General features: G+C 42.5%; 1 protein-coding gene across 1 annotated transcript in view; it reads left to right on the top strand.

The window, feature by feature from the left end:
* Nucleotides 1-20,264: 20,264 nt before the first annotated feature.
* ARHGEF38 (Rho guanine nucleotide exchange factor 38) overlaps nucleotides 20,265-22,993 on the top strand; it is a 52,250-nt gene continuing 49,521 nt past the window's right edge. The window contains exon 1 of the mRNA XM_063310389.1: nucleotides 20,265-20,624. Coding sequence (XP_063166459.1) covers nucleotides 20,420-20,624 — 205 coding nt within the window. The 5' untranslated portion in view covers nucleotides 20,265-20,419. The remainder of the gene's footprint in view (nucleotides 20,625-22,993) is intronic.

The following is a 22,993-nucleotide window of genomic DNA, read 5'->3' as shown; positions in this document are numbered from 1 at the left end:
AGGAGAACATAGACTCTCCTGGGCACATTTAATTGAGAGTGATGCTGGTGGGGAGGGGGGAATCCGTGTGCTGAGCTTGGATTCACATAGTGTGCTAAGCCATAAACCTTGGCTAATAAACCACGGGGGGGGGGGGGAGGCACACGGTGCTAAGTTAACACTCTGTTCTTGGTCACCAAAGATGGAGCCAAAAGGAAACGGTGAACTCAGCCTCTTTTGGCTAAAGAGCAGGGCTAAAGGCTTCTTCCTGGCTTGTGGAGAATACTCTTTAGTCTTTTGCGCTGCCTAATAGGAAAAGGCCATAGAAATCAAATAAATAAAAGGAATGGCATTCTCATTAAGTCTGTTGGAGGGTAAAGCAATAAAAAAAGCCAAGGCTGGGCAAAGAAGAAAGAGTAGAGCAGTGTGTGGTTGTGGATACTACCCAATTGTGTGGAAGTGACTTCTGACCACCGCATGCTAGTAGATTGATGCACCTACACTGCGTGCACAATTATTAGGCAAGTTGTATTTTGAGGATGAAATTCATTATTGAACAACTACAGTGCTCTCGGTCAATCCAAAATGTTAATAAACCTCAAACCTGAATATTTAAGAAAGTAAAAGTGAGGTTTTTGCTTTCTTAGCATATCTGTGTGTGCACAATTATTGGGCAACTATTAGCGTGCAGAATAAGTATGCAACTAAATGAAAAACGAAAATTTCCCCATCTCGTTTATTTTCATCTGTTCCAAGTAAGAATAATAAACAACTCAAAATTTACAAATAAACATTTCTGACATTTCAAACAAAAAAATCAATGACCAATATAGCCACCCTTCTTTGCAATAACAGTCATAAGCCTTCCATTCATGGAGTCTGTCAGTTTCTTGATCTGTTGACGATCAACTTTTTGTGCAGCAGCAACCACAGCCTCCCAGACACTGTTCAGAGAGGTGTACTGTTTTCCTTCACCGTAAATCTCCCGTTTGAGAAGGGCCCACAAATTCTCAATAGGGTTTAGGTCAGGTGAGGAAGGGGGCATGTCATTCTTCTTTCATCTTTGAGGCCTTTACTGGCTAGCCACGCAGTGGAGTACTTCAATGCATGGAATGGAGCATTGTCCTGCATCAACATCATGGTCTTCTTGAAAGATGCAGACTTTTTCCTGTACCACTGCTTGAAGAAAGTGTCTTCTAAAAACTGGCAGTAGGTTTGGGAGTTGATTTTGAGTCCATCTTCAACCCGAAAAGGTCCAACTAGCTCATCTTTAATAATACCAGCCCATACCAGTACCCCACCTCCACCTTGCTGGCGTCTGAGTCAAAGTGGAGCTCTGTGCCCGTTACTGATCCAGCCATGGGCCCATCCATCTGGTTCGTCAAGAGTCACTCTCATCAGTCCATAAAACCTTTGAAAAATCTGTCTTCAGATATTTCTTGGCCCAGTCTTGCCGTTTCAACTTATGTGTCTTGTTCAGTGGTGGTCGAGTTTCAGCCTTCCTTACCTTGGCCATGCCTCTGAGCACTGAACACCTTGTACTTCTGGGCACTCCAGGTAGGTTGCAGTTCTGGAATATGACAGCACTGGAGGATAATGGATTCCTGGTAGCTTCACATTTGATTCTTCTCGAATCTTTGGCAGTTAATTTGCGTCTTTTTTTCTCAACACGTTTCTTGTGACCCTGTTGACTATTTGCAACAAAACATTTGACGGTTCTGTGGTCACGCCCCAATATCTTAGCAATTTCAAGACTGCTGCATCCCTCTGAAAGACTGTTTACAATGTTTGACTTTTCAGAGCCAGTTAAATCTCTTTTTCGGCCCATTTTGCCTGAGGAAAAGAAGCTGCCTAATAATCATGCACACCTTGATATAGGGTGTTGATCTCCTTAGGCCACACCCTCCCTCATTACACGAATACACATCACCTGATATGCTTATATCCAATAAGCATTCAGGTTTATACAGCTTGGAGGTGGAAAATATGCATAAAAATGATGATATGGTCAAAATACTCACTTGCCTAATAATTGTGCACACTGTACAACAAGCCATGGCCAAAGAGGAGAACCGTGTCAGAGCCAACCCAATCAGCCAGCCTCAAGGTTCAGGTCAAACACGTCTTGGGGCATCATAAAAAGGACACCATTTGAGGAAATGGGCAAGATAGCTGAGTGGTTAAGAAAAAGAAGCAGCAGCATTGGTGTTGAGCCTGTCCATGGCAAGACCAAAGGCCACCTCAAACAATTTTCTCCATTGATGGGCAATATACCAGGCAGTAACCACCTTCTGGCAGCCTGAAAAAACACTGAGCAGAGCCAAAAATGGTGACCTTTGATGGCTGTACTTGTTGCAGAAGGCAGAAAAGATGGTGCAGCAGCTCCCAAGCTCTCCAGGCCATTCTAGGCAGGAGAATCAAAGGATGCTGGAGATAGTAGCATGTCTGAAGAGTGAGGATGAACCGGCTTAGTGATGCCCAGCATTGCAGTTAAGAGGCCAGAGGAAGGGCAGGTTCCAGTTGAGCTACGCCTTCTCCAACAGGACATGGAAGACCCAGCCATTCTACCCTTCACCTTAGACTACCAGTCTCCAGAACGGTTATGCCCAGTCCCACACCAGATCATGGAGACCGGTGCCACTCCATATCAGGTGGAAAGAATGGTAAGGCAGTCACCCTCGCATTGGAAGAAGAATGTTGACATCTCTAGCCTTACACTCTTCAGGCTCAGCCATCTGCTACAAGCCTATTTAAATCAGCAGGGTGGATCCAGAGAACCCATAGGTCGTGCAACAGACTGGCTGAGTCACTAGCACTTGTTCCAGGGAGAAGTGTTCCTACATCTGGAGATTTTCCACAAGAGCTTAACAAGAGAGGGACATCCTTTCATCAAACTGCTTATGAGAACAGACAAGTACTACTTCCAATTTCTCTTTGGTGGTCATTTCTACCAGTTATAAAAGTCAAAACAGGAAATTTTCTTCCCTAGTGGAATTGAGTGAGCAGCAGTGTAGCACCTCGTGTAACATACTCCTTCCTCCTATTTTCCCCACAACAACAACCCTGTGAGGGAGTTGGGCTAAGAGAGAACAACTGGCCCAAAGTCACCAAGCCAGCTTTCATGCCTAAGGCGGAACTAGAACTCACAGACTCCTGGTTTCTAGTCTGCTGCCTTAACCACTAGACGAAACTGACTCATGTGGGGTCAAGACTGATGGGAAGGAGTTGTCCCCTTTGATTCATTTATGCCAGTGGGGGAATGTGAAGCAGAGGGAATCCCTTTGCTTTTCCAAAAGTGTGTATAGAAAGCTAAATATAGAGACATCTCCACTACATTCTTGCAAGTGCAGATTTATAGTAATACAGAAATGTATTTCCTAGAAAATACTTCGCTTTGCTTTTCTCTTCCCCAAAGTAAGATAGAGATATTTGCAAGCTCTGCTAATAAAATGCTTCATTAAGTTTTTGAGGTCATTTGGTTCTCTCTCTCTCTCTCTCTCTGCCTGATTAAAGCATCTAACGTGTCTCCTTCCTTCCTTGTTTATTTTGATAATCTGATTATCTTCTGTCTATATGTCCACAATACATTCAGTACTTGTATGTGTGTAAACATACAACTCCCTTTTCATAGAAGCAAGGGGGGAAAAGCATGCATTACTTCTGAGGACTGAAGACCTTGCTTGTTTGAGTTCTGTCCTCTGCAAAATCTTTCAAAAGATAATTGAGGGCATATCACTTCATTAAATCAGACATTGCATGCTGTAGCAGTAGCCTCGAGCAATTAATCCAGCTGGCTAATTTGTTTTAAATACCAATCCATAAGGAGATAAACCAGATCAAATTGCACTTAATATAAAACCTATTGTAAGGATGGGGGTCTCTCAGAACCAGCAGGTCTGCCCCACCCAACCAGGAAAGTCCAAGTGAAAAGCAGCAATAATTGTTTTCACTGGCACTTAATGCCACCAACACCCATTTCACCTGGGGATTTAGGAACAGGAGGGAAATGTCTTTCCTGTTAATCAAAAAACACAAGGACGGTCAATCTGCAGAGGCTTAGGCCTTTTAAGGCAGGTTAGCAAATGCAGCCACCAAGACAAGCTGGCACAAAATGTCGGTGTAAGATAGTATTTATTAGGAATGTGACAGCAAAGAGGAGCATGAAGGGGAGTTGGGTTTAGAGGAAAGTGATAGGTTTCTGGGGCAAGTACAAAAGGCACAACCAGTAGGTTCGTTCAAAACAGAGATGAAGCCTGAACAGACAAAATAACTATGAAAGGAAATTAAGCAAGGCTTTAAGCACATCCAAAACTTGTAACAATGTACATTGGATCTTTACTTTTAAAATTCTAGAAGATCCACACTTTTGTGACTGCAGTAGGTTCTTTTTTCTTCCCACAGTCACATTACATTTTTCCCCAGGAAAAAACGAAAGACAACAGCAGCCAACAAATTCCTCCCTTGCTACTTAACTCGAGGGAGATAAAGGAGCCTAATCAGTCCCATTGGCTCAGCACAGTGTTTCTCAACCCTGGCAGCTGTAAGGTGTGTGGACTTCAACTCCCAGAATTCCCCAACTGGCTGGGGAATTCTGGGAGTTGAAGTCCACACATCTTGAGAAACACTGCTGAGCCAATGGGACTGATAGTTGTACAAGGGTTGGTTAAACCTCTCAAACTTCCTCTGTTTGCCCATTGTCTTGGCTGTATTTTTCTCCATTGGTGAAAGGTACTTTACTGATTTTTTTAAGCATGGTTTCCAGTTGTGCACGTTCAGAAGATACATACTTTGACCTTTGGGTGAAAGCTGTTCATGTGTGCAAAACTGCATAAAAAAGTAGTGGCCAGAAAGCAAAACAAAAATCATAACCACGTCAATTTTCAGACTACCTTTTTGTACAGGTATGGCTTCTGAACCAACCTTTACTCTTGCAACTTTATGGACACATTGATGGAGGGTGTTGTTGTACCAATCTAGAAGTAGCTTGCCATAGTCTTCTGCTGAGATCTTGTTTTCTGATTTTTCTGACTTTGCTTATCTTAGGCCATCATGCAGTTGTTTGGGTTTGAGAGCAAGCCTAGCCAATTGTTTAACTAAACCATGGCTGAACATAATGTGTGAATCCAGCCAAAGTCTGAATAAAACTTTCATAAATAGATTTCCTGTTGATTGGTAGCCAGTTCTGAAATTTTAATTAAAAAAAAAATTCCATGCCAGCCTGTTGTTTATTCGTTTAGTCGCTTCCGACTCTTCATGACTTCATGGACCAGCCCACGCCAGAGCTTCCTGTCGGTCGTCAACACCCCCAGCTCCCCCAGGGACGAGTCCGTCACCTCTAGAATATCATCCATCCACCTTGCCCTTGGTCGGCCCCTCTTCCTTTTGCCCTCCACTCTCCCTAGCATCAGCATCTTCTCCAGGGTGTCCTGTCTTCTCATTATGTGGCCAAAGTATTTCAGTTTTGCCTTTAATATCATTCCCTCAAGTGAGCAGTCTGGCTTTATTTCCTGGATGATGGACTGGTTTGATCTTTTTGCAGTCCAAGGCACTCTCAGAATTTTCCTCCAACACCACAGTTCAAAAGCATCGATCTTCCTTCGCTCAGCCTTCCTTATGGTCCAGCTCTCGCAGCCATATGTTACTACAGGGAACACCTGAAATGATATAAAAAAACAAAACTGATTAAAGCTGATATTTGCAACGTTACTGAAATGGTCATGCCATAAAATGAAGCCAATAGAAGCTATTGTCTACTTTCCCACTAGTTTATTTCTCCACTGGCTCTCACAGGCTGTTGTCCTGAGAGTTCTTGCACAAAGGAAAACATCATTTCTAGATGTTCCCAAACAAGGAACAGATGGAAGACGCAAAGCACCTCTTTGAAGCATAACTAAGCTACTTTATGCAGGCCTAATAAAACCAATCTGTACTGAGATAATGGACCTCCAATGTTATACCTAAGATATAGTTATAACTAGTAGCTAATGTTAGCCTTTTTGCCCATGCAATTGTTTAACAGTCTTACAACTGCTCAAATTGGAAACTTCTACATCTCAAGGAAGAAAGTTTCATTATGGAAAGGGAAGTTCTCTTTCCTTGTATTTCCAAGCTCTGTTAGGTTGCCCAAAAATGATCATTAAGAGAATTTTTATGACTGTTTCTACTTTTGCAAATAGAGTCACCAGACTAGGATTATTTTGAAAAACTAAATGCTTGCATCACACCAAAAGGTTATTTTTAATAAGTTCTATTGAAGGAGTTCATTTCAAAGAACAAGGAACCTTTGGTTTACTCAGCAACGACTGGTAGCAGGATAACACTGGTGGCCCAGTCATCAGTGGAGATGCAGATAAAGATTAGCATACAGAACAATTGCTACTGATACGCTTCTAACAGCGTTGCTTAGGAACATATAACCAATATTTTCTATGTGGAGTTTAGCACCTGTTTCCGCACTTAGGGAGGCAAAAAAATCCTGTTTTGAACATTTGTATAAGCATCATCAGTGGAGCTGCAATTAATGGGAGGACAATGTATTCTTGCACATGGGTTTATAGTCTCACTCTGAAATATGACTGTATTTTGTGGAAGCTGGTAAACACATCTTTCAGTGTACTGCATCTTATCTTACATTTCAAGTAATTTGCTTAGCTGGTAAATGGTTATTTTATTACCCTTCACCCAAAGACAAACATCTGTTATTTCTGATGTTGTAAGTCCATTCCCTCTACTAGTCAATGTTCATTTGTATCTGTTCAAAGTTTCACTCTCTGTGCAAAATGGAAATAGAATCTTCTGGGAAGATTTAGACATATTGGCACATGCGCCAAATAGTAAAATAAGTATTTCCTACTTTCCTGTAAGAAATGAGTTCTCTTCAGCCCAACCCTTTGGGGTCTTAACTGTGTCTAGTGAAAACAAGCCAAAATCCTGGAACAGTGTTTCCAAAGTGGGAAAGGGGTGGGGGGAGCAGCAAAGAAACTGTTATTGTTTACATCAGCATTTCTCATCCTCTGCAACTTTAAGATGGGTAGACTTCAAATACCAGAATTCCCCAGCCAGCCATGCTGCCTGGGGAATTTTGGGAGTTGAAGTCCACCCATCTGAAAGTTGCAGAGGTTGAGCAACACTGGTTTAGATATAGTGGAATCTATTAAGATGCAAAACAGGAACCCAAATGTTGAGGAAATGTAGAATAACAGAACTTGGCATTCTGCCTTCAAGCATTTGCACACTTCTTACTACTTCCTCCTTACTCTGCTTTCCTCTTTTGCAATCACTGAAGCCAGATTTAGTAACTGGAGTGGCAGGCATCCATTTGCATAAGAGGCAAATGTATTAACATTGAAAAATGACTAAGTAATGCATTTCACCCAATATGCACATTTACTTACTCTAGATCTACAGATCTGTGACCAACAATAATACAAATATCCTAAGAAATCCTAACTACTAGTTATCAAGGAGTAATTCCCATTGAACTCCATGGTGCTTATTTCTGAATACACTTGAATAAAGTTACACCACAAGGTTACAACCTTATAACATTGCACTAAGTCATAATATTCTTAGTTTGGTTTTGGCATTGTGGGCTGTGGTTTGCAAATTATGATTTCTCACCTAGACCCAGCCAACCTGCAGTTTATTCAGTAAACAATGCTTAACAAAGGCTTAATACAATGTGTGAACCCAGCTTCCCTTAGAAGCAAGCTGTAATGGTTGCCTATTCTAAAACACCATCCAACTCATGAGTGTGAATTCAAAGATATCTGATTTATTAAAGAATAGTATGCAGGATCACAGAGAAAGCTGAGAATGATGAAAGTGCGCCAAATTCAAACTAAAAACCCTCGGTGCAAATGAAATCCCTCCCCCTGTAGAATCTTCTCAAGTTCACAATCCCAGGTGCTCCTAACGGTTTCTGATGGTCTGCGGGACAAGTCCTTGAGCAGAGAAGATAACCCAAACACATTCCATTGTACTGATTTCACATACAGAGTTTGGTACAAGGTCTCACAGCTGCTTCCTCCCAAACAGAAACGCACATCAGTGCCATGGCATGTGAAACGTTACGATGTATAAACTACATCGAATCAGTGAACATGACATACTGCCCCCCCAAAACAAAGAATACATTAAGCAGCAGGCTTCAAAGGATAAGCAAGGTGGAAATGGTTAACTAAATGAGGAGTGTTAACATGGTGGGCAGACACCCATTCAGGATGAGGAAAGTGTTTCCATCGGACCAGGTACTGCAGGGTGCCTCGAAGCTTGCGAGAATCAACAATGTCCTTGACTTCAAAGTGTTGTTGGCGGTCAATCATAACTGGAGCAGGAGAAGGAGGTTGAGGGTGCCAACGTGGCGAGTGGTGCACAGGCATAAGCAAGCTGCAATGGAAAACGGAATGCAAGCGCTTCAGATTGTGAGGCAGGTCCAAGTTAACAGTAACTGGATTGACAATATGAACAACAGGAAAAGGACCAATGAATATGGGAGCAAGTTTTTTAGAGGGTTGAGGTGATTTGATAAACTTAGTAGATAGATACACCTGATCCCCAACTTTGAAGTTGTGTTGTAAAGATCGATGCTTATCAGCTTGAGACTTGTAAGCAGCCTGGGCATCAGCCAAAGCTTGTTGAATTACTGGCCAGGAATCAGACAGTTTAACAGCCCAGTCAGATGCAGAATATGTTTGGGAAGGGGGCTGTGGCAGTTCAGGGATGGGAACAAAGTCGTGACCAGAAACCACGTGAAAAGGAGTTTGTCCGGTACTTTGATGCACAGCATTATTGTAAGCAACTTCAGCAAAACGTAACCACCCAATTGTCCTGATGGTAGTTAATGTATGCTCTAAGAAACTGTTTAAGAGTGGAATTTAAAATCTCAGTAGAACCATCAGTCTGAGGATGGGACGATGTGGACAGTGCTTGTTTAGTGCCAATCAATTTTAAAAATGATTTCCAAAATTGGGAAGTAAACTTAGTGCTGCAGTCAGAAATTAAACAGGAGGGGCTACTGTGGAGGCGGTAGATGTGGTGGAGAAATAGGCACACTAATTGTGGGGCTGAAGGGATGGATGCACATGGAATGAAATGAGCTTGTTTAGAGAAAAAATCCTTTACAACCCAAATGACAGTTTTCTTCTGACTGGGAGGTAGGTCTACAATAAAATCCATAGAAATTTCATCCCAGGGGTGAGATGGGCTGGCCACTGGCTGTAGAAGCCCCTGTGGTTTCCCCCCTTTTTGTTTTGACATGGCACAAACAGCACAGGAAGCAACATAGTCTTTTACATCACGACTTAAGGTTGGCCACCACAATTGACAGCGAATCAAATGCAAGGTTTTGACAAAACCAAAGTGTCCAGCAAGTTTATCATTATGGGATCGCTGCAAAACATCAGCTGTTAAAGTTTCAGGCACATAAAGGCGGTGTTCCACCCACACCAGACCGTTTTCAAAAGAAACATTGTCTCTATTAGCTAGCAACCAAGTGTCAGATTTCAGTGCCTGGAGAAAGTCCTTCTGTAACTGACAAGGAACTTGCACTTTCCGCTTCCCAGACTGGGCTGGGGGGGGGGGGGGTTGCCTGCGGACGGGTCTGGCTCTGAGTGACAGCAACCAAGCCCAGTTGGGGTTCAGTGAGAACAGTCTGAACAACATCTGCCACCTGGTCAAGGTCCTGAGGTAAACGTGACAAAGCATCGGCCAGAAAGTTTTTCTTTCCCAGCATAAATTTTAACTGTAAGTTAAAGCGACTGAAAAACTGGGCCCAGTGAATTTGCTTAGGACTGAGATGCCGGGGGGTGCGGAGGGCCTCCAAATTCCTGTGATTGGTCCAAACCTCAAAAGGGCATCTAGCGCCTTCAAGGAGGTGACACCAGGTTTCTAAAGCTGCTTTTACAGCAAATGCCTCCTTTTCTGAAACATGCCAATGGCGTTTACTTTCAGAAAATTTCCTGGACAGGTAAGTGCAAGGTTTTGAATGATTTTCAGAATCTCTCTGTAACAAAATAGCCCCAACTGAGGAATTAGAGGCATCAACTTGGACCACAAAGGGGCGTTCGGGATCGGGGTGCTGTAGAATAGGCTCAGCAGTGAAAAGGGATTTCAGTTTTTCGAACGCTGCCTGGCATTCAGGTGTCCAATTCAGCATGGCTCCAGGGTGTTTTACCTTGCATGTTTACCTCAAGCAGAGTACAGAGTAAATCAGTGAGGGGCAAGGCAATCTCAGTGAACCCCTGGATAAATTGGCGATAATAATTACTGAACCCTAGGAAACTTTGCAATTGCCTCTGGGTGCGGGGATGTTCCCAACTTAAAATCGCCTGAATTTTTGCAGGGTCCATTTCAATGCCCTTGTCAGACACCCAATAGCCCAGATAGTCAAGTTGGGTCTTGTGAAATTCACATTTTGAAAGTTTGGCATAGAGTTTGGCATCTCTGAGCTTGCGTAACACCTGTCTAAGGAGGTGTTCGTGTTCTTCCTCGGTTTCAGTGTAAATGAGAACATCATCTAAGTAAACCAGGACCCCTTTAAACAAATGAGCATGTAAAACTTCATTAATCAACTGCATGAAGACCCCGGGTGCCCCTGCTAATCCAAAAGGAAGGACTTTGTACTGAAACGAACCCAGTGGGCAATTAAAAGCAGTTTTCTACTCATCCGCAGCTCGTATGTGGATGCGGAAATAGGCTTCGTGAAGATCGAGCTTGGAGAAAATCTTGCCCTTTGACGAATGAGCTAACATGTCCTTCATGAGTGGAAGAGGGTACTTGTTGAGAATTGAGATGGAATTGAACCCTCAATAGTCCATACAGAGTTGAAGCGTGCCATCTTTCTTTTCCCGGAATAGCACAGGAGCCCCAACTGGGGAATTAGCAGGTTCAATAAATCTCCTTGACAGAGGAGATTTTATTTTTGTCAATAAAGTCCCATAATGCCTCAAGCTCCTTTTGAGTCATTGGATAGATTTTTGGCTTGGGCAATTGAGCATTGGGGACCAACTCTATTGCACAGTCAGTTTTCTGGTGGGGGGGTAACTGATCTGCTTCCATCTCCCCAAATACATCTGCAAATTCTTGGTATTGAGCAGGCAAGCCTTCTAAATGTGGCAAGTCAGGGCGCGGCATGGCGATCACTGCCCTTCCGACCCCTGCTCTTGCAACTATCTCCACTGGAGGAGCTTGGTAAAATCCATCTGTAAAAGTCAAGTTCTGTGCTCCCAGTTTATATAGGGCTTCGAGAGGTCAACCAGGGGATCCCCAGGATTACCAAGGGATTGCCAACAGGTGCTACAATGAATTTCAAAGTCTCACGGTGGCTGCCCATTTGCATTGCCACAGTTCCAGTGAAATGGGTTGCCACCCCCCCATCCCCCCACTGTTGAACCATCCAACTGTGTGAAGATCAAAGGATGCTGGAGGGGGAAGCTAGGCAGTTCCAAAGCAGCAACCAGCTCAGGGTGAATTAAACACCTGGAACACCCAGAGTCAACTAAAGCCCATACCTGTAATGGTTGCCTATTCTAAAACACTATCAGACTCATGAGCAGGAATTCAAAGATATCTGATTTATTAAAGAATAGTGTGCAGGATCACAAAGAAAGCTGAGAATGATGAAAGCGTGCCAAATACAAACTAAAAACCCTCGGTGCAAATGAAATCCCTCCCCCCATAGAATCTTCTCAAGTTCACAATCCCAGGTGCTCCTAACGGTTTCTGATGGTCTGCGGGAAAAGTCCTTGAACAGAGAACATAACCCAAACACATTCCATTGTAATGAATACACATACAGAGCTTGGTACAAGGTTTCACAGCAGCTCCCTCCCAAACAGAAACACGCATCAGCGCCATGGCATGTGAAACGTTACGATGTATACTCTACATTGAAACAGTGAACGTGACAATACCTCTGTAGTTTTTGTTCAGGAACCCAATTTCACTTTCACTGCTAAAGTGGGACAGTCAGCACTCACCATAGCATCTTCGTGCCCATTCTCTTCCACCTGCCAGCTGGCGCCCTTCATGACAGGTGGCTGGTGTTTCCCACTGGCTCCTTAGAGTCGTCTTCAGCCTCTCCCGAGAAGTAGATTACTTCTTCAGTGTCAGCTGTCCCTTTGGCTGCTATCATTCCCCACAGGGGTGGGGGCAATTTGGCCAGCAGCTTCCCTGCTCAATCTCCAGCCTTGGCTTTTGGGCAATCAGCTGCTCGATGGCCCTCCTTTCCGCATCGGAGACACTGACCCCTCGTGTAGCATCGATCTCTCTCCTCATCCCAGGCTCTATAGCTTGGCCGGGCAGCAGTCGCAGCACTTCGGGGTCCTCTCATGGTGGCGGGTGGTTTTTCAGGTTTTCTAGTTTGCATGAAGGTATGCTGAGCATGCTCAGCTTTTCCTGCCAGACAGATCCAGTCGTACAATGACTCGGGGTCATCTCTACACAACGCCCAATGTAGGATGTCCCGGTTGAGTCCCTCTTTAAAATGCTCTATTAGAGTGGACTCAGACCAGTCAGTGATTTTCCCAGCCAGAGCTTTAAACTCTAGGGCGTAATCAGCTACTGACATTTGGCCCTGGGTAAGATCCTTCAGCTCCTTCTTAGCTCTTGCCTTGGCCAGAGGATCTTCAAAATGCAGCTTTAACGCCCACATGAAATCATCGAAATAATCAAGTGCAGGGAAGTCAGCATCACATAATTGCACATACCAGTCAGCTGCTCAACCCTTCAACTTGGTGGCAATGGCAGTTATTTTAGCCTCTTTCAAAGGGAAGCATGTCCCAAACTGCCTCATATGACTTTTAGCATTAGTTTAAAAAAAAGATAACTTTGTTGGATCCCCATCAAATTTGACAGAAAAGTCTCTCACTCCGCCTCCGGTTGGAGTGGAACCAGCAGGCACTTGAGTGGTTTGGCCCCAAGTTACAGTAGCTTTCCCCTTACGGGGTGGGGATACTGATGGCCAGGCTCTGCAGGGTGGAGATTCATCCCGGAGCCGTCTCTGGCCCCGCTCTGCTGGCGGTCTGGATGGGAGGATGGGGGATGGTTGCAGGAAGCTGGGATCTCCTCTGCGTCTCCCCTGCCCTTCCAGTGACAAAGACAGGTTTTTCAACATGTACTCCATCGATTCTATTTTGGCTTCCACCACTCTTAGTCTCTCAGGTTCGAGAGTCCCCTCTCCTTCGTGCGCCCAGTTTCCTCTCAGTTGACACCGTAGTAGATTCTTTGTCTGGAGTTAGCAGGAACCGATACTTCCAGGACGTCCCCGACATCCCTGGTTGGGGTTCCCCCACCTCATCCAAGGTGATCAACTCTGCGAGCAATTTGCTGGGTGCCGGTTGCTTTGACTCTTCCTCGTTGTCAGATTTCTCTGCATCAGAATTGGAATTTGATTCATCCCTTGACAGGTCTTGGGATTCTGAAGGTTCTGGGGTGAGATCAGTTCTCCGCTCTTGACCGTCGACTCAGGCATCAAGCTAGCTGTCTCCTCGAGTCCCCCGGTCATGGATTTTGACTCAGCCATCGTTAACTATTTTCCCTCACAAGAGACTGATCTTGGTAGGAGCTAACAGTACAACTTTGGGGATTCTCAGTTTTATGTAATGGTTGCCTATTCTAAAACACCATCAGTCTCATGGGTGTGAATTCAAAGATATGTGATTTATTAAAGTATAGTATGCAGGATCACAGAGAAAGCTGAGAATGATGAAAGCATGCCAAATTCAAACTAAAAACCCTCAGTGCAAATGAAATCCCTACCCCCGTAGAATCTTCTCAAGTTCACAATCCCAGGTGCTCCTAACGGTTTCTGATGGTCTGCGGGAAAAGTCCTTGAGCAGAGAACATAACCCAAACACATTCCATTGTACTGATTTCACATATAGTTTGGTACAAGGTCTCACAGCAGCTCTGTCCCAAACAGAAACGTGCGTCAGCACCATGGCATGTGAAACGTTACAATGTATAAACTACATCGAATCAGTGAACATGACACAAGCTCTGCTAAACACTGTAGGACCTATTTCTGAGTAAACTTGAATATGATATTGCAGAATATTGTATATTGCATAAATGCAGCAGAAGTACAGAGCCTTTAATACTTGTCCCAATTTCTACTTCAAGGAGTTCATCCGTATCAGTCTGGAACCATGAGAATGTGCATGTGTGATGCGTATAAAAACAGGTAGCACTTTGACTGCATGTCTCAGTTTGACTTTCTGACCACTCTCTGCTGACACCCCTGATGTGGGTGATGTAGTAGCTAGAATGGTGGACATGTGGCTCCTACATTCCCCCAAGCTTCATTGTCCACCAACAATAAACCTCCAACCTGACGTCTCTCTTTGCCTCATCCTGCTGAACCCTCTCTATATATGAAAGTGTGTGTGTGTGTTCTGTTGTGCACATCTAGGAGAGTATATGTTTGAGAGAGTTGGTAGAGTTTTTTGCTCACATGCTTAATTTATTTTAAACTTGGGAATCAACTGAGATGTGTGGGAATAAGGTTCACAGGGAGTATCATGGCTGGAACAGACCAGGTCAGAAGCAGAGAGTTTGGGAGCAATAGGGCTGTTGCAGTAACATCTGTTCCTCTCATAGAGAAGTAGCTGGCTTTCTCTCTGTTAATATGCACAGGAGAAGAAAAAGGTGTAAGATCTGAGCCTTGGGATATAGATGCTTGAAGCTTGTAGCTTTTATCTGTTGGTTTTCTGCTCTAATTATGGCTTTTCCAGTACCTCTAATCAAGCTAGCTTATCAAGAGATACATCCTTGAATCTGAGTATCCACTTGGGTGAAGCCTCACAATAACGGTGTGGGTGTGTTGAGAACTTAATTGATAAATTCAATTTTATTTAATTACAAAAAAGCCATACATTAAATTAATTAAAAATAATTGTGTTCATATTTTATTAAATTTTAATTTTCCCCTACACTCTTCTTTAAAAACATTATTTTATGTGGTCTAACTGCCAACCAGTCATTCAAAGGCTGGTGAGGCTCATACCTAACTGTCCTGAACTTATCAATTAGTCTTCCAAGAAACTTCATCATTTATACCCTGCCTTATTCCCCAACCCCCTCCCCTTCCAAGTCCTGCTGTGCTACCTCATTGTGGTGTGTGTGTATTCCTGGGAGGGATGAGCAAAGAACACCCACGGTGTATGCCAAGAGTATATATTCCCAGCAGGGTCGCCCAACGTGTGAAGGTTATCCCAGCTGCCCAACTAAAGCAAGCAGGGGCCTATATTGGGCAGCAGCAATATAGGAAGATGCTGGAGGTGGGTGATCACCTTAGTGACAACAGCAAAAGCATCAATTCATATTGTGCAGGAGAAGACAATGGTTAACCACTCCTGTATTTTTACTGAGAAAACCACATGGATAGAAAACATAAAATGATTGACAGGTTAGGGTCAGATGGCAGTCCACATGCTACGGAGGAAAAGCTGAGGATTTTTCCGAGTACTAATGGTGTTTATAATGTGGCTAGATTAAAGCCTTCAGGGCATCTTGTTACTGATGTTGCCAAACAGGAAAAGAAAATCCAAAGCTGCAAAGATAGAATTACAGTGGGAACGTAAGAAATGGAACGTAAGAAGTATGAGTACAGGAAAGCTCAACACAGTGAAAGATGAAATGAAACTGCTACAAATTCACATCTTAGGAATCAGCGAATTGAGCCGGACTGGGATTGGACACTTTCCTTCAGAATATTACACTGTTTATTACTCAAGACATGAAAAACAAAAGGAATGGCATTGTATTTATGGTTAGGAAGGGTATACAGTAGAAAGAATTTGGCTACAATGCAATCAACAAACAAATAATTTCAATTATACTTTGTGGGCAACTCTTTTATATGATGATCATCCATGTTTATGATCCAACCACTGATGGAGATGAAAAGGAGATTGATGAGTTTTATAATGAAGTTCAATCTGAAATCGACAGAACATGCAAGCAAGGTGTGCTGTTTGTGATTGGAGACTGGAATGCCAAAGTTGTAAATATTAAGGATGAAATGTAGTTGGATTGTATGAATAGGAAACCAAAATAAAGTGCGAAAACAACTTATGAATTTCTGCTACTCCAATGATTTCTTCATTGCTAACACTGTCTTCAAGCAGCCAAAATGACACCTGTATACATGTACATCACAGATGGAGCACACAGAAATCAAATCCACTATGTTATTGCTAAAAGGAGATGGAGGAGCTCACTATAGCTAATTTATTTAACCTATATGCTTAATAGATATTAAGAGAAACTGAATTGGAAGAAGATGAACATGGTTTTAAAACTGGAGGAAGAAACATCAATAACCTGCACCATGCTGATGATACTAATCTGATAGCCAAAAATGTAAAGGATCTGCAAGCCTCAGTAATAAAAGTCAAGGAACACAGTGAAAAAACAGGACTAAAATTAAATATAAAGAAGATCAAATTAATGACAACAGGTACAACAATCGGTCTTAGAACTGACAATGATTATACTGAAGTGGTAATTAAGTTCTGCTTCCAATAGAAGAGAATACCTGTAGCTAAGGGTTAAACTGTGGAGTCCTTGGTGCTCTCTGAGCTTGATTGTTTGCTTGCAGACATTTCATTACCCAACTAGGTAACATCATCAGTGTGAGTTTCTGCCTTTTAGAATCTGCCTTTTAGGATCAACCATCAACAGTAAAGGAACAAGCAGTCCAGAAATATGCTGCAGACTAGCACTTAGTAGAGTAGCTATGAAGGTCTTCGAATAGATATACAGATGCCGTGATGTGTCTATACCTACAAAGATCACAGAAGTGCAAGCAATAGTATTCCCCATGATGCTCTTTGAAAGCAAAAGTTGGACTTTGAAGAAGCAGGATAGAAAGAGTATTGATGCTTTTGAACTTTGATGTTGGACAAGACTCCTGAGAATACCATGGACAGCCAAGAAAACAAACAAATGGATCATTAAACAAATCAACCCAGAGTTCTCACTCAAAGCACAAATGACCAGGCTCAAATTAACATACTTCAGACACATTATGTGAAGACCTAACTCTCTGGACAAGTCTTTAATGCTTGGAAAAGATGGAAGGAAAGATAAGAAGAGGATGATCAACAGCAAGGTGAATGGACTCAGTTACAGTGGTGATAGGTACACTGTCAGAAGACCTGAAGAATCAGGTTAGGGATCTTCATGGAGAAAATCTGGCTATGTGATCACTAAGAGTTGACACCAATTTGATTTAATCAATCAAACTACCACCCAAAGGTATGCAAAGTAGCTAAGGGTCTGTTAAAGAAAGCTTGAACTGCAGATAATTTTGGAGCATTTTCTAAGGGGCTCTCAGTATCTGAAGATACTAATTATTATTTCCTGCAAGTAATTCATTTAAAAATCATGAAATGCTGACCCAAACTTTGTTAACCTGGTGGCTTCTATATTTGTTAGACTACAATTCCTAAAATTTCTAAACAGCATTGGAATTGAGTCTGCTGCTTGGACTTCAGGGACTCGTAGTTCAACAAATATGAAGGACACCAATTGGTGAAAATTACTTTAGCTCTATTTGAGCATTCCCCTTGTGCAATTCAGAATTCCATGGACAGTGAGATGCAGGTCATCCACTTCTCCTTCAGCTACATAACCTCTGGTTCTGCATCTCTGTACTTTGGGGGTATAATTGTAGAAAAAAGCCTACTCTATACACACAGGAACCTTCTATAAAGTATAAATTAAAAAGAGACTGTGTATACAGAATAATTCTACAGATTTGTACCTGTGGAGTCATCAAGGCATGAGAAGAAGATGCCAATATGAGTTTTATAATGCAAAGATTGGTAACTGAACATTTCTATGCATCCAAAGTCAGACCTGGCTATTTTCAATCCTATGTACAAATATTTGGAAGGAAGGCAAATAAGGTGAGATAAGCCTTCTTCTAGCCAAGCTCAGCTCCTGCTGCCATCATGGGTATATCATGCAGTTTTCTTGCCTACAATACCTTCTTCCAGGATATTTTTTTTCAATTTCCCAGTCTACATTACAGTCCTGAGATTTCTTAGTGCTCTTCCATCCAAGTAGTAACCAGAACCAAACCTATTTAGCCTCTGTAAATCAGTCAAGGGTTAGTAGAAGGTAGAATAGAAGAAGCTGGGTAGAGGAGGGCAATTCCCTGTAAAGCAAGTTCTGACTTTTTGAAAGCCAAGTATTATGTAAGGTGTTTTTGTTTTGTTTTGTTTTGTTTTGTTTTGTTTTGTTTTGTTTTGTTTTGTTTTGTTTTGTTTTGTTTTGTTTTGTTTTGTTTTGTTGTGCCTTCAAGTCAGTTTTTGATTCCTGGTAACTGCCTGGACTAGCCCCTGTAGTTTTCTTGGAAAAATTTCAGAAATGGGTTGCCATTGCCTCCTTCCTAGGGCTGAGAGGGAGTGACTGGCCAAAGTCACCCAGCTGGCTTTGTGCCTAAAGCAGGACTAGAACTCATGGTCTCCTGGTTTCTAGCCTGAAGCCCTAACCACTACACCAGACTGGCTCTCTCATGTAAGAAATTAGAAAGTGTTTTAAAAAAACAGCTAAAACAGTGCTACTAATTTAAAAATCTGGATTTTAAAATTGTGTTTAGAAGAATCTTGACACATTTTCTGAAAGAAGTAACAGACGGGATGAATCATGGCTAGAGAGAAAATATGTTCCACTGTTTGGGAACAACACAGGAGGAGTCTGTTGTCCTAAGCTTGTTGATGAAAAAAGTGCTCCCTCATTTACTCAGGCTTCAAGCTATCTGATCTAAATCAGAGTTTCAAGGGCTTTTTTTTCCTGAACTGAAGTTACTTCTTTTTATAGCACAGTCCCCACAGGAGAGGAGGAGATGAAATAATAATGGTCATCATCATCATCATCATCATCTGAGTGGGGCCAGCTTATTGACTTAATCTGCCCATGTCGCTTTTCCTGATCTTACCATGTAATTGATTCATTTTGCAAATGGACCTACAGAACAGTCAGGCATGTTGTGTTGGGTCAGATTAAAATCATGGAGATCCAGGTTCAAAGTCTTGTTCCCCTACAACAATTATAGGGAAGACAGGTGTCAGATCCCCCCAATCAAAGGTTTCACAGAAACCCTTATCGAAGCATCTCCCATCATTTCCTTCTCCAAGGAATGGAATCCGTGTCGCCAGATGGGAGGGGGTGTGAAGTTGGAGTGTGAAGTGGTTTATTATGGCTATGGAGGACATCAAGGACGCGGAGTTGAGATATGCCAGGAATACCATCTGGATAGGACGGGGAGTGGCATGGTTTCAGGGGAAAGGGGACTAACTAAGGGGATGTAGTTTTAAGTTAGGTTTGAGCGGGAAATCTTTATTCACAGCTTGCCTTCTGTACCGCTCATTACACTTCATTAAAACAGTTAAAGGAATCCCAGCCTCCTGACTGTGATTGTGTGAATGCTCGAATGATCAGGTGCTGACAACAGGAGTTTTGTGAGGATCAGATGGGAGATGGTCTTGCAGGCTTCTTTCTGTTCTTTGGAGAAAGACTGGCTGCCAGGTCCTTAAACCTACACCTGGGTTCCAGGACTGCCCTCCTTTTAGCTGACTTTTGGACGGTACCACAAAATAACAGAAAGCAGACAGGGAAGTTTGGGTGGGTGGGTTGTATTTTGATTTCCTGACAAGTCAGAGTTGCTTTTGAAAAGTTCTGCCTCACAATTGACAAATAACTCACTTGAGACTCAGTTTTTGAATATTATACATATTGGAGGTACAAGGGTGGGGAAGATTTATTGTTCAACCCCAGCAGCAAAATCCCTTGACCCTCAAAGAATTAACTTCCTTCTTGTGAGTAAAGTCCTTAAGTAGGACAGTGGAAGGGCTCTCACCTTGATCTACATGACAGTGACCCTTCAGGTAGAAATAGCTGCCGAGACTCCACCCATTTTACCTACAGGGGAACTTAAATAGGGCCTTAGGTAGTTCTTCTGGCCAGCAGTCTTTAAAGCATGCCATGTTTGTTTTCTGCACGAATAAAAAAAGTAGACAAACATCCTATAACTTAAAAAAAGAAACAGAGAAAAGTAAATAAAAAGGAGAAACGCAAATGCACGAACGAACACACACTTCTAAAAAGTAGCTAATAAGGGAGATCTGGTTCCTGCTGCTATGCTATACCTTGTGCTGCAGCTCTCTCAGGTAACAGGTGTCTGGTTCCTCAGTCAGTGTACTAAAGGATGACTTCATAGGGGTGGAGCCCAGTTAGGCTGTAGAGGTGGCAGTCAGGTGAGCCAGGTAAGAAGTGAACTTATGCGGGTCTCTTCAGCAAGTCGGCTGTTCAATGAAGGAAGCTGATCCTGTTGCCCACGCAACAAGCACACACCCACACACCCCTCCCCGCTGAGCTGTTTCTATTATTTATTATTTTCCCAACCCCTGGGGCAAGGAACACCAGCTTGGAAATGGAAACCAAAGATCCTACTGGAAAAGAAAGTGCAGGGCTCAGGAAAAAGAACCTAACCTTCCTTAGACAGAAGTTGTACATGCTGGAGAGGAGGAAGACAGACACGGTGGTGGAGAGCAGCATTGCTGGAGACCTCCACAGCAGCTCTGGAACCCTGCGGAGGAGCCAGTCTGACAGAAGTGAATACAACCAGAAATTACAAGGTAAAATTGTGGGGAAGAAGGAGAGATCAAGCCAATTTGATTAATTTTTACTTTAACCATCTCAAAGCAATGTGCAATGGTGGCAGGACTAAGTCATATAGGTGGAGATGATGATGATGATGATGATGATGATGATGATGATGATGATATCCTACCTAGAGGATACTTAAGGCAGCTAATACATTTTTATTATTGTTTCAGAAAGAAAACATCTTGAAGTGTACCTAGTTCATCTCTTTACACTGAAGGGAAGATTTTAATTAAAGGCCACTTTAACTTTGTATACAATTATACAATCCTTTAAAGCCACATTTTAGGAAGGTGCGGATTACCCTATTTTCAGGTGGGGGAAAACTTGTTCTGAAAAGCACAGACTTTATGGGACAGGCTACATATGAAATGAAAGAATAGGAAGTAACCTGGTGAGTGTTTGTCTTGGGAAGAGAAAAGGGTTCGTATCCTTATTTCCATGTCTGGATCTTAAACGAGTAAAGCGAGAGCATCGATTTTTCCATCCGTATCTCCCTAAGGCCATAAATGAGGAACATGCCAATTTGTCTTTCACAGAGCAAGGCAAGTCTAAGTCTAACTACAGTAAATTTAAAATAACACTGTGCAGGTGTGGGTGGGTGTATAGACACATACACATAGATACAGGAATAAAGAGAGTTATCTTCTGCTCTTAAAAATGACCTTTCCTAATCCTGTGTAAGCAGGTTAGGCTATATAATAATCATTCTGGATAGCAGCCAAAGTGGTTTGAATAATGTGGGTACATGTAATTCCCATTCACCTTCCTGGTGGAATGCAGGTTGCAAAACCACATTGTAATACTCAACAGGTTTGTAACATTGCCCTAAAGCAACCTGACACAGGCATTTTTGCCCCGGTAGCATTGAAACTTAGTGACCAACAATAGCCTGCGTCGGAACTCCTTCTTCCATCTGCAGAACCTTCCTATAGGGTGCAGTAAAGGCTGCATTTCCCTATATGCAAAGGCTAATGGCAGAGCAGTTAGCCAGGAGAACTTCCTGGTGCCAAAGCATTGCCAGATGCTTCCTTGGTTAAGGCTACCTTCTGTTTTTCCTACAGAAGAAAACTGGTACAGTATTGGGAAATATTTTTTTCTGCCCATTTCCAGTTCCAAGCTTTAGTCAATAAATACAGGAGCCTTTTGTTTTTATAGGATCTACAGTAAAGCCCATTAGTAGTAAAAAGGCAGGAAAAAACAGGGAGATAATTTGCATTATCCGTATATCTATATCTGTCTATTTCAAAAGGCACAGAACTTTCCTGAGCCACTGGAAAACAATACTCTGGGTAATCAGCATGGACAGTCCCAGAAGAAGTGGCCTTTGGCTATTCAGCTTTACCCCTTTTATGTAAATAATGGCAGCAGAATAGATGGAAAGTAGGACAACAGCAGATCCTTCCTCCATTGTGCACATGAAGTAATTGGACGGATGGAAGAGTAGATGGGGATGATGTATCCAACAGTACCCAGGGCCAATTTGTTGAACAAGCTACTATGGTCTATTCATACATAATGATAAGGTATAAACCATGGTTTGCAAAGTAATAGCTGAGCTCACACACTGCACTAGGCTAAGGACAAACTATGGTTTAACACTATATGGAAATTTGCAACAAGCCATAGTCTGTTTTATTTGCTTTTATCTTAAAGTGATGAGTGACCCCAGCCATTGTAGTTTCTGGATTATAGATTATGGTTTAGTAGTATGTGTGGACAAGGTCAAGATGGCTTAGGACAACATGTAAACTTAATTCCTATTAGCACTATTTAGTTATTAAAAATATTTTAATCTGAGTTCCTAGAGCAGTATTTCTCAACCTTGGCAACTTTAAGATACCTGGACTTCAATTCCCGTGGCTGGCTGGGGAATTCTGGGAGTTGAAGTCCACGTATCTTAAAGTTGCTAAGGCTGAGAAATACTGCCCTAGAGAGATGTCACAGGATTTGTTCAGATTTTGGGGAGGCCCCTGGACAAGAAACTTGCACTAGCACGTTACCTGATTTGCCCCCATTTCTCCTTGCTGCTCTTGCCTTCACCCTTCCCATTGGGTTGCCTCAGAGTAGGAAAGCTCTTTGTGGCTGGATTTCCACAACCCAGTAACCTCTGGTTAATGCTAGTTGATTGGACTTACTCAACTGCCTGGCTTATATAACACAATATACTGTAAATTAATCATCTCACCAGGTTTGGCAACATACTCAGCTTCAGAGTAGTCTGGCATACAATATTATGCAGTCCCAGCCATTTCATGAAATGTAACCCATGTTTCTTTAGAGCCATGCATTCCAGGATTATACATAACTTCTTATTTCTTATTTATTTATTTGCTAGATT

The sequence above is a fragment of the Candoia aspera genome, chromosome 8 (genome assembly GCF_035149785.1).
Source record: "Candoia aspera isolate rCanAsp1 chromosome 8, rCanAsp1.hap2, whole genome shotgun sequence".
Lineage (NCBI taxonomy): Eukaryota > Metazoa > Chordata > Lepidosauria > Squamata > Boidae > Candoia > Candoia aspera.
This window is presented reverse-complemented; position numbering and strand designations above follow the sequence as displayed.